The sequence below is a fragment of the Callithrix jacchus genome, chromosome 2 (genome assembly GCF_049354715.1).
Source record: "Callithrix jacchus isolate 240 chromosome 2, calJac240_pri, whole genome shotgun sequence".
NCBI lineage: Eukaryota > Metazoa > Chordata > Mammalia > Primates > Cebidae > Callithrix > Callithrix jacchus.
The window spans coordinates 114711685-114726721 of NC_133503.1; the positions used below are offsets into that span (position 1 = coordinate 114711685).

At 43.2% G+C, this 15037-nt stretch overlaps 1 protein-coding gene across 8 annotated transcripts in view; it reads right to left on the reverse strand.

Annotated features, from left to right (window-relative positions):
* LOC128931346 (uncharacterized) overlaps window positions 1-14680 on the reverse strand; it is an 87240-nt gene extending 72560 nt beyond the window's left edge. For 4 of the 8 annotated variants that reach the window (XR_013532217.1, XR_013532219.1, XR_013532218.1 and 1 more), the window contains exons 1-3: window positions 12722-12847; window positions 2185-2299; window positions 854-930 (exon numbers count right to left, since the gene is read on the reverse strand). Coding sequence is in view for 3 of the 8 variants with exons in the window: in XM_054252111.2 (XP_054108086.1) it covers window positions 854-930; window positions 2185-2299; window positions 5002-5034 (225 nt within the window). In the remaining 5 variants the exon portion in view is untranslated. Of the gene's footprint in view, window positions 1-853; window positions 931-2184; window positions 2300-5001; window positions 5118-12721; window positions 12848-14386 lie in introns of those variants that run through there. The other 4 variants (XM_054252111.2, XM_054252112.2, XM_078365151.1 and 1 more) reach the window with 2 other exon arrangements.
* Window positions 14681-15037: the final 357 nt, after the last annotated feature.

Sequence of the window (15037 nt, forward strand, 5' to 3'; positions counted from 1 at the left end):
GCAGGAGAATCGCTTGATCCCCAGAGGCAGAGGTTGCAGTGAGACAAGATCATGCCACTGTACTCTAGCCTGGGCGACCGAGCAAGGCACAGTCTCAAAAACACAAAAGCAGATCTTGTCTCCTCATTATACCCACCTCCCGTCTGCCTTAAGAGCTCATCCTCTCAGAATTGGTGCTGGGCCCCAAGATTGGCCTGGTGACTGGGGGGACCCAGCAAGGTCTCCTCACAGCCCACTCATGTTCTGCGTCCTTGAAATTTAGTTTTTCTCCTTAGAGTATTCATGTCAACCCCTTTCTACAGGAGGCACCATTTCCATTGCCCTGCTGTGCTCTGAGCCAGGCATTCCTCATTGCTCCGGCTTCTTCAACCAGGTAAACAATCTGCTGTGAAAATGCCTGCCTTTCTGCTAACATCACCCTTGAGTTGATGCCATTCCACAGATAACTGACAGATAACCGAGGTACTGAGGATAACAGTCTCTGCCCTCAAGGGGCTAACAGTCTGTGAAAGTGAGCGCCAAACACTCCCAGGAGAAGAATACAGAGAAAGCAAATATTTAACAAATATATAGTTCTCGCGCTGTACATCTGGCACTGCTGCAAGCACTTTGAAAAGTCAGGGCCCCACTCACTATTGTAACCACCCATCCTGTATTCTGCCTGGAGGTGGGATGCAATTTGTCTTGGACAGACTCAGTTTTCACCTGTTGTTGGTGCAACTTACGGGAATTGCTGTCTGCATTCAGCTGAGAACAAAGGGAAATCTGCGTTCTACAGCCTTGTTCTGTACTCCGAACTATCAGCCATACATACAACTGATGATGAGAGGGATAGCCTGACAGCCATGCTTACCCGTTGTTCTTCAGAGCACCAGTTCTCAGAGTCTCTGTGTCCTCTGACCCTCAGCAGCAACAGCAGCACCTGGGAACCTGTTGGAAATACAAATTCTCAGGCTCTGCCCCAACCCTGCTTAATGGAAAACTCATGGGGTAGAACCCAGCAATCAGTGCTTTAACGAGTGCGCTAGGTGATTCTTACTTGAGGCTGTTTGTGTTCTCTGCTGTCTTAGTTCATAAGAATCACCTAGGGAGTTTTTAAACCACAGCACTGCCCAGGCCCCCACCCAGACCAAGTGAACCAGAATCTGTTGGGGTGAATCCTAGGAATAGGGTGTCTGTAAAATTCACCAGGTGATTCAAATGAATGGTGAAAAGTAAGGATTAGCTTCCTAGGTAAGATTCTGGCATCTCCCACATAAATGCCAGGGAGTACAGGCATTACCCAAAAAGATTTCTGTAGCCTTTGTAGCATCTGAAAATGCTAGATTTAACAGTTATCGCTTATTTTTATGAAGGACTTTTTACACCTTTCATATGCTGAAATATTCTCCAAAAGGGCATAGAGACCACAGTGTGCCCATTTTATCAGAGTCTCTTAGAATCAATTTTCCAAGGAACACAGATTTTGGAAGTGCTACTAAGGTTTTAGGCTAAAAACTATTGCTACAGCAAGTCAGGTCCCCAGAATGCCATGTACCTGTTCTCTAGTTCCCTGCCTTTTTTTTTTTTTTGAGACACAGTCTCTCTGTCACCCAGGCTAGAATGCAGTATGGCACAGTATCTCAACACACTGCAACCTCCACCTCCCGGGTTCAAGCCAGTCTCCTCCCTCAGCCTCCCGAGTAGCTGGGACTACAGATGCCTGCCACCAAGCCCAGCTAATTTTTGTATCTTTAGTAGAGATGGGAGTTTCACTGTGTTGGCCAGGCTGGTCTTGAACTCCTGACCTCAAGTGATCTGCCGGCTTCAGCCTTTCAAAGTGCCAGGATCACAGGCTTGAGCCACTGAGCCCAGCCTAGTTCCCAGCCTCTTAAGCCATCTCTTATCAGAGCTAAGGCCCCTGTAAGTAATGGTGATATGAGGAACATCCCGTTTTTTGTTTGTACAGTTGCTCTCAATGACTCTGTTATCCAGCATCCTTTATAAATTTATGTAATAAAGTTTCCTTAGAGTTTATGCTGAGGGGAAATGTATATCTTTCTGGATGAACCACTTCTAGGAGCAGCTTAGTTGGGTGGTTTGCGTTCGGGGTCTCACACAAGGTTGTAACCAAGCTATTGACTGGGATGGCAGTTGTCTCAAGGCTTGACAGGGGCTGGGGAATCCACTTCCAAGCTGACTCACATGGTTGTTGGCATTGGTTGGTTGACTGGAGCCCTCTGTTCCTCTCCATGTGCAACTTTCCACAGGCTGCCTGAGTGTCCTGACACATGACAGCTGGCTTCTCCCAAAGTGAGAGCTGAAAGAGAGAGAACACAAGTGATCTCACTTAAGACGGAAGCCACCATCTTTTACAACCTAATTTCAGAAATGCAGATTCTGATGCTAAATAACATTTCTCTTCACAGCTTCCCTTTAGCAATACTTACTTTAGGATAGGAACACAACCCTAAACTTATGAGTTTTTGTAAAAACCAGAATTGGGATTCTTATTTCTGAGAAGCTTTCTGTCTAACAGCTGTTGAGAGTTAAGTTAGCTGATCTCCAGCTGCTTGAGATACAGAGTCCATGATGCTGCCAGTCAAGGTTTTGCCTCTGCCAGCCCGTCCCAGGCAGAAGCATCTGATGTAAAAACATAAAGGAAAGAAAAAAATGTGAGAGAAGGCAGGACTACTAAGTAATAAACTCTTAGGATTGTGATAGTTTGCCTCCAGAATCCTCATTCATTCATTAAAACCAATGGTACAATAGTTATGGCACATTTCCCTTATTGTAACAACATTCGAGGTACTGAGGATAACACAGTCTCTGCCCTCAAGGGGCTAACAGTCTGTGAAAGTGAGCGCCAAACATTCCCAGGAGAAGAATACAGAGAAAGCAAATATTTAACAAATATATAGTTCTCGCGCTGTACATCTGGCACTGCTGCAAGCACTTTGAAAAGTCAGCTACTCTTCATGATAACCTACACATGTTATCCCCACTGTATGGATGGGGCACAGAAAGGTTGAGTACTTTTTCAGAGCTACACACCTATTAATGGCTGTGTCACAGAGCTGGACTTTGAACCCAGGCAGTCCGGCTTCAGAGTCCATGTTCTTCACCATCCTAGGCTGAAAAGTGTTGGTCTCTGACTTTTGAGTAATCACTGGTGCCAGTTAGAATTTAATCCACAAATAGTAAATTTTGATCACTAAGTACTGGTGTGGACATTGACAAGTGACCTAAGATTATAAGTTCCTCTTTTCAGAAATTGGCCAGGCATGGGAACTGGCTGGGCACAGTGGCTCATGCCTATAATCCCAGCAATTTAGGGGGCCAAGGTGGGTGGATCACTTGAAGTCAGGAGTTTGAGAGCAACCTGGCAAACATGGCAAAACCTTATCTCTACTAAAAATATAAAAATTAGCTGGGTGTGCGCCTGTAATCCCAGCTACTCAGGAGACTGAGGCAGGAGAATCGCAGAATCACTTGGACCTGGGAGGTAGAGGTTGCAGTAAGCCGAGCTCACACAACTGCACTCCAGCCTGGGCAACAGAGCAAGACTCTGCTCACAAAGAAAAGAGAGAGAGAAGAAAGAAAAGAAATGTTTCCTCCAGCCTGTGTCTTTTCACTTGCACGGGACATCAGTGTTCCCAGAAGGGCATTCCACATTTGTCCTGAGACAATCAACAGAAGAGGAGAAACCGAAACTCTGCCAGGCATCAAATCCAAATGATAAGGTAAAGACGGAAACCGGAAACCAAGCAGTAACATTGGAGGACCATCTGGTCTGGAGTATGACAGGATGCGGCAGGATGAACAGGACAAGGCAAGAGGGTAAGGCTGGAGCCTGTGGACAGCAGGTCCTGGAAACTACCCAAGAAGTGCTGCCAGGATGGGAATAGAATCTAAAGGACACTCATAAGCAAGTCAATTTCACCAGATTATCATCCTGATTCACTGACCGTGACTGTTATGATGATCCAGTAACAAGAATGTGTCCTTTGTCTTTTTCTCAATGTGGTGTAAAGTGTCATTTCTGCTTTGGTTTTTTCTTTTCTTTCTTTTTTGTTTAGAGACAGGGTCTTGCTCTGTCGCCCAGGCTGGGGAGTAGTGGCATGATCATAGCTCCCTGCAGCCTCAAACTCCTAGGCTCAGGGGATCCTCCCACTTCAGCCTCCCAAGTAGCTAGGACTGCAGGCATGCCATTTTGCTTCACTTAGTTCATTCAAAAACACTTGTTGGGGAGATAATAGATGTAGAACAGTATGTAAGATGCTGCTTAATATATAAGACTTGAGATCTACTTTCAAGGAGAATATGGTGTAACTAACATGGGTAAGATGAGAAATCTATAAATAACTACAATAAGATGCATTTAATGAGGTCAATGAATGATCACCATTATTATGACAGTGATGATGATGAAAGGTGCTCTATAGACTGAGACAAGTCTAATCACATTCAGATGAAGGGATGGCAAAATTAAAAGGAAAAAGAAGAAATCACGAGCAACATTTATCCTAAGTAATGAGGTAGGGTGGTGTAATGGCAAGATACATGCTCACCCCTCAGACTGTACAATTTCTGTGTGCCTCAGTATAGCCACTCTTCTTTGAACTTCAGAGTTTTTTTTCTTTTTCTTTGGAAAATTAGCTAATACTACTAACCTGTTGTAAGGATCAAGTGGAATAATGCCTGTCAAGATTCCTGCACAATGCCTGGTTCATAGCTGCTCTGTAAATGTTTATTTTCTTTCCAAATGAAGTCTACTTGTGTAATATGCTTCATTCCTCAATTGTCATCATCTGTTGTTAACCATCTAACATATACAAAGACTTTTTAAAAAACAAATGTTCTGGCTGGGAGCAGTGGCTCACACTTATAATTCCAGCACTTTGGGAGGCCAAGGTGAACAGATCACTTGAGGCCAGGAGTTCACGACCAGCCTGGGTGATGCGGCAAAACTCCATCTGTACTAAAAATACAAAATTCAACCAGGTGTGTTGGCTCTCATACCTGTAATGCCAGCTGGTTGAGAGGCTGAGACATGAGAGTCACTTGAACCAGGGAGGCAGAGTGCGGTGACCTGAGATCGTACCAATGCACTCCAGCCTAAGTGCTAGCATGAGGCTCTGTGTTAAAAAAGAAAAAAAAAATTATTACCTCTTGTTATCTGTTATGTAATTGATTGTATAACTTTTAGCTGCATATCATTGCTCTTATTCTGTTAACCTTATGTCTAAATGATGTACACTGTACTTTCCTGCCCCCACCAAAAGAAACAAAAAACAAATGAGACAACCGTTGTGAAAGTGGTCTTCAAACTGTCAACTAATAACAGGTAAGGAAACGGTATTCTCATAATGTATACCTCATCTTATGTTCCCTCACTTAGAAATCGCTGCCCTCTACCCTTCGAGTAGGAGACACCTTTAGCAGATTTGAACTGGGTTTTTATCTGGGTGAGTCTTTAGGCAAGTTTTGTGCTGACTGAAGGCTCTTTCTCTGGAACACTTAGGGTTTGCTTGAGGCTGGCTTCGAACTTGGCCAGTGCTTTCCACAGAGCTGCAACAATGTACATGTGAAAAGAAAGTAGACCAGAGTCTCCTGTGGTTGTGCTGTCTTGTTCCTCAGCTAAAGGTCATTCTTAATCCTTCTGTAGCTCCCAGAGTGCTGTGTGCAGTGGTTTTTTTTCTAATGTTCCAGGGAGGAAATGGTGTCTATAAAGCAAAGCAGGAAACAAACTCTTCACAGGAGAAAAAGACCACAAATGTTCCAGGATTCCATTTAAAACACTGCAAAGATGAGTTCTAGGGAAACTTCAGGTCATGTTTTTCCCACAGTTGAATTTTGGAAGTATATTCCTGAATAGAATGGTGGCTGGGACTTTAACCATCAGCCTTCTGTGAAAGGGAATGGAAAAAGAGACAAGTCCATGAGCCAGGGTCACCACATGCAGAGGATGGGATTAAGCATGGCTGGGGGGTTTCCACCAAACCCAGGGACCACTGAGCTGAGATCCATGTGAGACTAACTGCTTCTCAGAAGCATGGAAATCAAAAGCAACACTGAGGATGTCATGTGCACACTCAGACTGCTGTGAAGCACATGGCATTGAACACAGAGAACACCTGGGCCTGACCTGCAGAGCTGACTCCTTCCCTTAGCAGCCCCTCTTCTCACGAGGAGCAGCAAAACCCCACCTCCAGCAGAAACCAACCAAGTCCATTTCCCACAGCCACCAGCAGCCCCTTCATCATTCTGAGTATTTTCCACAGGCTGGACTACACAGAACTTATCAATTCAGAGAAGGGGTTATTTCAAAACTAAAAGTAAATTTGTTCTCTGAATATGATCTCATTTCCACATTTCCTAAGCCTACCACCAGCTTGAGTTTCCTTTTCTCTATTTATAGCAGTTCCTTCATCTACTTTTGACTCAACCCTTATCAAAGCAGGGGTAGTTCCCTCAGATATTTGTCTGGAAAAACCATGTAAGTGACTCAAGAACAGACAACTAAGGAAGCATGAGCACTCCTGTATCATCCTTCTGGTTTACTATCCTTTATTTTCTAGAAGTGATGCTTTTTTATCTAGCTTCTTTGTATGTATTAGGTAATAAGACAAAAACAGAAATATATTATACATATATAATATATATTTTACACAAATACATATATATGTATACAAAATTTGTTGGCCTACACCATTGTAATTTACTGCATAAGTTGTACACATTAAGATAAAAAAGATAGCAGTGTTTCCTTAAAAAGTTATGCCAAAATTAAAGCCCATTGTTCCTAACATCTATTAAACTCCATTGCTTCCTTAAAACATTCTGCACAGATACTGCCTAACTGGGAAATCCATGCATCCTTTCCCTGCTTTTAGCCCCTAAAATAAAACTAGCTCCCTCAAGCCCCACCCCCCCAAAAAAGGTAGGTTTCGTTTTGATTTCGTCTCATGTGGTATCTCTGCTCATGCTGGGAAGTGGCTGCAAATGTGTTCACTGTGGCTCCCAGGCTTTTGGAGCTGGGGAGGAACTTTTGTAAAATGTGGTTTAGCCTGGGCTCATTTTGGTTCCTGAGCCTAAATATTTCTTGCCTCTTTCTGCTCCTACTCTCATGCTACTTTTATTGATTGATTGATTGATTGAGATGAAGTTTTGCTCTGTCACCCAGGCTGGAGTGCAGTGGCACAATGTCGGTTCACTGCAACCTTCACTTCCTGGGTTCAAGCGATCCTTCCACCTCAGCCTCCTGAGTTGCTGGGATTACAGACACATGCCATCATGCCTGGCTAAATTTTTTGTATTTTTAGAAGAGATAGGGCTTCACTGTATTGGCCAGGCTGGTCTCGAATTCCTGACCTCAGGTGATCCTCCTGCCTCAGCCTCCCAAGTAGCTGGGATTATAGGTGTGTGCCACTATGCCCAGATTTTTTTTTTTTGCCGGGGGGGGAGCAGGTCTCACTGTGTTGCCAAGGCTGGTCTTGAACGCCTAGCCTCAGCCTCCCAAAGTGCTGGGATTGTAGGCATGAGCCACCATGCCCAGCCTCATGCCACATCTTGATGTGGGCCTTAGCTTATTTTTATGTAGCTGTTGGTCCACTTTTGTACTTGTCTTCTCAGCTTCCCTCAAGGGGACTAGAAGGCATCAAAGTCAAGATGACTCTAAAAGCTTATTTTGACAAATAGTCTAAAGCCATGACTATCTGTGGTAGAAACATCTGGTCACGTCAGCAAAAACACAAAGCAAATATACATTGACTATAGATCTTACATGAATTTTATCATTTCTTACCTTGAAACTTATACTATAGAAGCTTGCCAGTTGGTGACAAGCTGTGAAATTTGAGTTTTATAAGTAGATATACAGGAAAGGCACAGGTAATACTGTTCTTTGAGTTCTTGTGATTGTCCTTTGGGCCAGTAGCAAATAAGCCATCCTGGCACAGGGGCTGACTTTGGGGTCTACAGACACCCAAGGCGCTCTTGGATAGAATTCCAAAGGTCTATAAACTTGGATGGAGAAAGACCCACTTATTTTCACTAACATGTAACTAAAATTTAGCATTTTTTCTTTTAAGAAGGCAGGTAACTGTCTTACTCCATTTGTGTTGCTATAAAGGAACGTCTGAGTCCGGGTAATTTATATGGAAAGGAGCTTTAATTAACTCATGGTTCTGCAGGCTGTACAAGAATCACGGTGCCAGCATCTGGTCCTGGTGAGGGCCTCGGGTTGCTTTCACTGAAGGCAGAAGGCATTGAGGGAGCCAACAGGTGCAGAGATCACATGGCAGGAGAGAGAAGCAGCAAGAAAGGAAAAAGGAGAGGCTCTTTTTTTTTTTCTTGAGACTGACTCTAGCTCTATCACCCAGGCTGGAGTGCAGTGGTGCAATCTTGGCTCACTGCAATCTCCACCTCCCATTTTCAAGCAATTCTCCTGCCTCAGCCTCTAAAATAGCCAGGATTACAGGTGCTCACCACCACACCTGGCTAATTTTTATATTTTTAGTAAAATATAAAAACAACAGGGTTTCGCCATGTTGATCAGGCTGGTCTTGAACTCCTGACTTTAAATGATCCACCTGCTTCCCCCTCCCAAAGTGCTGGGATTACAGGCATGAGCCACTGTGCCTGGCCAGAGAGGCTCTTTTCAACAAGTTCTCTTGGAGAACTAAGAGTAAGAACTCACCTCCACAAGAATGGCACCAAGCTATTTATGAGGGATCCACTCCCATGACCCATATACGCCCGACCAGGCCCCACTTCCAACACTGGGAGTCAAATTTCAAAATGAGATTTAGTGGGGCCAAACAAACCATATCCAAACTATAGCAGTAACAAACAAAAATCAACACCTGTGACTCTGTCAGCAACAGTTGTTGCTAATGCTTTGAAACATCATTTACATTCATCACATTTTGAAGGTACAATACTTATTTTTTTAATTAATTTTTTTTTTTTTTTTTGAGACGGAGTTTCACTCTTGTTGCCCAGCCTGGAGTGCAATGGCAGGATCTTGGCTCACCGCAACCTCCACCTCCCAGATTCAAGTGATTCTCCTGCCTCAACCTCCCAAGTAGGTGGGATTACAGGCATGTGCCACCATGCCCAGCTAGTTTTTTTGTATTTTTGGTAGTAAAGATAGGGTCTCTCCGTATTGGTCAGGCTGGTCTGGAACTCCTTAACCCATCAGTAGATCTTATTTAATGTCTTAATAAAGAAGCATCTATGTGACTATATCATATATTTTTACTAAGTGTTTAATAACTATTCTTCAGTATAATTGGTTTCTTTGGTATCCTATATATTTCATTTTATGCTTTTAAAAATAGTATTCTGAGAAAGGGTCAAGGGTTCTACAAGACTTCTAAAAGATGCCATGTCTTTAAATCAAAGATTTAAAGACTCCCTGCCCTAGCTTTCTTGAATTGCCAGTTATAAATACATCAATCACAGCAGAAACATGGTGGATGATAATGACCAATGCTTAAGGAATTGAATGCAGGCACGGGCTTCTAATAGGGGTTCAACCCTCCTGGGCTAAGATGCTTCAATGAAAGGGTGCAGAGAAAGAGAACCTACTGTCAGCAAGCTTGCAGAACTGCAGAGCAAACCATTACATAACCACAGGCTTGATTCACTGGTTGGCCGCCTTTATTCAGCTTGTTGAGATTACGATATTCTTGTCTTCAAGGATGATAGCAGGTTACTAGGCCTTCAGGTCCAAAATTGCCCTCTGCAGCTCTTGTGAACTCCCCTGACTCCCCATGTATTGCCCATGGAGTTCCCCGATTCTTTATCCTAGAAGTTTTGCCATAACTTTGACTTAGAGCTTCATTTAGAACTTTATAAGAAATAAGGTTCTTTGTCACCAACAGAAATTGGCTCTCTAATGTCAGGTCCTACTGGACTGGAGATTATTTTTCCCTGAGTTTCAGCAGGTTCATATTCTCAATGGCTGACTCAATTATGACTCGATAATGATGACATCGTTTTAATTTACAAAATTTGAAGAGAACCATGGACACAAATAGAAGGGAAAAACATGTAAAATGAATAAGAATAAAAAGAAAACATGTCAAATGAATAATAGTGTTCCTTTGTCTTGGTATAAAACTGAAACTTTTCTAATAATAACACATAATTTACATTTGAGTGCTTTTATAGTCATCCTTTGGTTTGATGTCCATAGCAACTCTGTGAGGTAAGCAGTTGCAGAGGCTGAATCGCAGAGAACCTACAGGACCAGCTGGAGGCCTTAGACTAGAAGGCCTGACCCAGCCTGGGGATCAGGCTTTCTGCTCTCTGGGCCTGGTCTTCTTTTCACAACATAACATCTGAAGAGCCCAGAGCCCTTTGGTGAAACTAAATAAAATGACATAAAAACAAAGAACTGTGTGTTGCTTGAAAACAGAGTGGATTGAAGAGCAAAATAATAAATACAGGCACAAAGCCCATGTTTTCCAGGAAAGCTCTTAATGTTCATAACACTCGCAGAAGAGAGAAGAGGACCGAGAAGTCATTGGCCATTCTAAGGAAAAGAATGATCATGTATATGGAGGTAGGATCCTGCAAAAGAACCTGGAGATCATCAACAAAGAGAAGCTACTTTAAGTTCCATCTCAGTGTTTAACAAGTTTACTGCGGATCTACTCCTAGGTTGGCTTTGCTTTGATATTCATACGCGCACACATAAGTATATAAATAAAAACATCTGCATGTATATTCAATGCATTTCTCATGCTGCCACTACATAGTATGATCTATGATGCAAATAATAATGGCTTGGGTTTTTAAATATAATTTCTATGCAATTTGTTGAATCACATACAACAAAAAATATCTAACATGTTTGGTTCTATTCACAAATAAGTAAGTAACTCCAGGTCTTGGTGGTGATTCTTTTTATTGAATTGGGACAGATTTTTGTTTTGTTTTTTAATTACCTCTTTCCCATCTACAGGGAAAACTTCATGCTCATAAAAAGAAAAGGAGGCTGGAGGGCCCTGGCTGGTCGCTAGGCATTGTACATGCAGGCAGTTGCTACACAGGTTTCCCGATCCTGATTTGAATCTCAGGGGCCAGAGCTGTGTGTGTTCCACAAAAGGCCCTTTGAAACTCCCTTCCCTTCCTGGTTTGACAAAGCCCTAGATGAATGACCTTTGAGGGAGGGACGCATTGATTTGGCTTGGCCGCTGATCTCTCATGAAGGACTGTGAGCCATACTCGTCTGCCCGGGAACTGCTGCCTACTGCCTCCATACTTAGCCCTTTGGTTATTTTCCTAATGAGCTGTCTGTTTGCCTCCAGCCTCCCAGCCAGAAGATGAATGTTTGCAAATCATAAAGTAAGTATGTAGCACTTTGGACCTAAAAGGATCTGTTCCATACATTGTGAAATCCACCCACTCTGGAGCACTTGCTGGGGCTGTCTCTTTATTCTGTTTGGCCCTTGGCTGGGCAGGCATGCTACCCTTCAGTGAGAGCTGTCCCCAGCCTTGCCTTTACATTCTTCCAAAGCACACCTCCATAGCTGCCCTTCCTCACCTCCCGCACCTTGCCAGATGTGCTTAGGTGGCTAACAGGCAGACCATGCATAAGCTTAGGGCAGCACCAATTCACAGAAGAAAAGGAAAAAGTGAAAATACTTTAATCAACGAGGTGGTTACCATGGGAAACAGTTTTATATTTATGTTGTGGCTTTGAATAGCCTTTATTTTGATGATGGGGTAGCAGAAAATGAATCTTAATATCTTTGATTCATGGAGACTTTAAAGATCTTTATCAGGCACTGCTTTCTAGAGTTCTGCAGGCTAGCTTGTGCGCCTCCCTGCTTCCCAGTGAATCTTGCACCCCAAGTCGATGTGACTCAGGAGTTAAATCCTGCTGGAAATCTGGAACTCAAGCCTTGATCTGCCTTAACATGAACTATTTAGCTCCTAGTGTTCCACGCTTGCATGACCCCAATTAAGGCAATTATAGAACCCAGTACTTTCAGAGTCTTTAAAGCCAAACGATAAAGGTTTATTCCTTAGTTCTGTGGTAGTTTGGAATCTTCATTTTCATGGAGTTGATGAAACACTAAGTATTTACTCTCTTCACATATGTTAAAAAAAATTGTATGACCTCAATCTCCCATATCTTCTAAAAGACTTATGTGCATATTTTCACTAGATCCAACATAGACCCACCATATAAAATGGGCATTGATATTTTTAAGAGCTAGAAAGTGCTGTGTAACCAAATTCTCCTAAATTGTAAGATGGAGTTTACACACCCAGGTAGAAGGACCTGTGGACAATATGCCCATAGGAGTGAACTCAGGTGGATACATGGTTTCTGTGCTGGCTGGACCATTGCTGCTTTAAGTCACACCAGATGAGGTTGAGAACATTAGGGGTGGATTTAGCAGCTGCTAGTTGTGACTGTATGAGCACTAGATTTCAAAAAACTTTGAAATATATATATGTGTATATATATAGTGTGTGTGTATATTTGCACAAATAGTAAACCAGGTAGACAGTGTGCATCTCTTAAAGAAATTACAACAGGACTTTAAAATAAAATTTTTAAAACTACATTGCCCACAGCATTTAAAATATAGCGTAGGTATTTTTAGACAGTTTTATGAAGTTTTTGAAAAAATAAAACTACATGCAGAAGACTTAATGATTTGATTTACAGTGCCAATTTTAAAATTGCATTTTCAGAGTTCCAACAACCAATACATACCCTCACCCCTGGCGTCCCACGCGATCCTTTCCTAGGTAACCTCGTGCTGGGAAAGAACAAAAGGACTGAAGCTGCAAGATCAACTCCACATTCTGTGCCTACTCCTTCTCCTACCCTGACAGGAAGAAATCATGGGGCCTGAGATTTCTGTAAACAGGAGGCTCTTGCTCAATGCTCTGGGGAACGCAAACCCCAAGCCCTGGCAGAGGGGAAATCTCCTCCCACTTTCTAAAACGAGACAGTAGGGTCTAGTGTGAACCATGGAGTTCAGTGGCACTGGCATGAGCCTGAGTGGTCACAGTGTGTCCACATCAAATCAAAACACACAGGCAATTTGGGTACATGTCCCCTGCCAGTTTTGGATGGAAATGAGAGTCGGAGGAAAGACCTTGAGAGCTCCAAACTTTCACCCTCACTGGTTGCCTCTCTAGGACCCCAAGGATGAACTGCTCCTCTCTGTGGTGTGGGATTCCCTTGCAGAGACAACATGTTTGTTTAGCCTTACACATGAATGAAGAGCATATGGAGAAGTAAACCCCACTGACCACTGCTTCCCTGAGTGACTTCTCTCCCATGCCCCTCATAGAAAGCCCTACAAAGGAAAAATCAATCTTCTCAGCTTTAAACCTGCCTTCTGTCCTCGTCAGTTGTTGCCAAGCACGAAGTGTTACGGGGGCTCCTATCACAAAGCAAACAGAGCTGGAGCAGCCGGAAGGAGAGCTGCTCTCTAAAAGCTTTTAAACACTGTTATATTTTTAAAACCACTTACTGAAGAGGTGAGTTATTTTCTACTCCTCCTTCCCCAGAAGCACAGACATTAAGGTTACCAAGAAACCTGTCCAGGAAGCATGTGGCAAATAACAACCATGCAATAGGAACATCCGGATTTGTCATCTAATAGGAGATGGTATCAGCAAGGTCATTTTTGGGTAGAGGTGGAAGATGAAACATCATTAGCTTGCATGCCCTGGCTACTGGGGTGGGGTGGGGGGCATTCCCATGTCCTCTGGGGGAAGGAGACTTTGCTTTTATCTTGGCTGGGAGGGCCTTTGGTTAGTACAAGTTGGAAATGAGTAAGATCTGAGATTGATGCTTCTCATACTGAAGACTGCCCATGGGAAGAACAGCAGAGGGAGAATAAAAAGATGAGATGGGATCACCTCTACCCTGGAAGAACATCTCATCTGTAGGATGGATGAGATAGGATGGACACAGAGAATGACCTGAGAACAAAATTGGTTTTTTAAGTTACAGAAGCAAAATAATACTCCATGAAGGACAAGAAGAGGGACAGGAAGCCTTTTTAGTGAAGGTAGTTTTAAATCAAGTCTCGAGAGACAGTGAGAACAGCAAAGAAGATGGGCGAGAAGGAATGGGGTGGCGGCATGGTTCTGTTAGCGAGTCACGCATGCTGAGGACATGGATGCAGTGCTGTTTACTTTGATATTTTATTTCCATTATTGTAGGAGAGGGAAGGAGAGATGACTCCTCTTTATTTTTATAACTTTAGCTGCAGACTTTCTTTAAAAAGCCTTCATTTCATGCAGGCAGTGTTGATGTTTCCAAAGAGCTTATTCCTAATGCATATTTCCAACCAACACCCTCTCTATGTCAGATGAGGTGATAACGTTTGTAATTACAGAGAAGCAGAAAAGTGTGACTCACCTGTTTCACCACGGAGACTTTGCTGCAGACATGGGGCTTGGGGAGATCCAGCTGGCGTGAAAAAAGCAGCAGGAGCAATGGGCCACTGGGAAAAATGATCTAGGGATCTTTGCTGTACCCTGTTCCCTTTTGCTTTACCCCAGAATAAATCCTTTTTTCAATTCATCATAAAGAAGGGGAACTAGTGAAACTCAGGACTCCTGGAAGTGAAGCTATCTGCAAACTTATTCTGGGGAACCTGTGCAAACCTACAGGGCCAGCTATGGGACAATTCCTGGGCTTTCCACACTGACTTCTTTCCATTCAGTGGTCATCAGCTTTATCAGGGTTTCTACGTAAGTCAGTAAGACATGGCCGAAGGGACTTGAGAAACCACAAAAAATTTGACACTAAAAATGCAGGCAGAAAATCTCTACATGCAAACAATCCTCAGGAAGAGGAGAGGAGTGCGTCATAAAAGTCTGGCTGACATTCTATAACTCTTCTCAAATTACATGCAGCCAGTGCCGTCGACCTGACAATGTTGAGCAATATTCCAACCGTTCTCCTGTCACGTATGCTTCGTGAATGCTGGGCTCACCAGGTAGGGGCACCCAGGCATCAAAACACTTGCCTGAGTGCTGAGGAATGCGACCATGGTCTTTCTGGCGA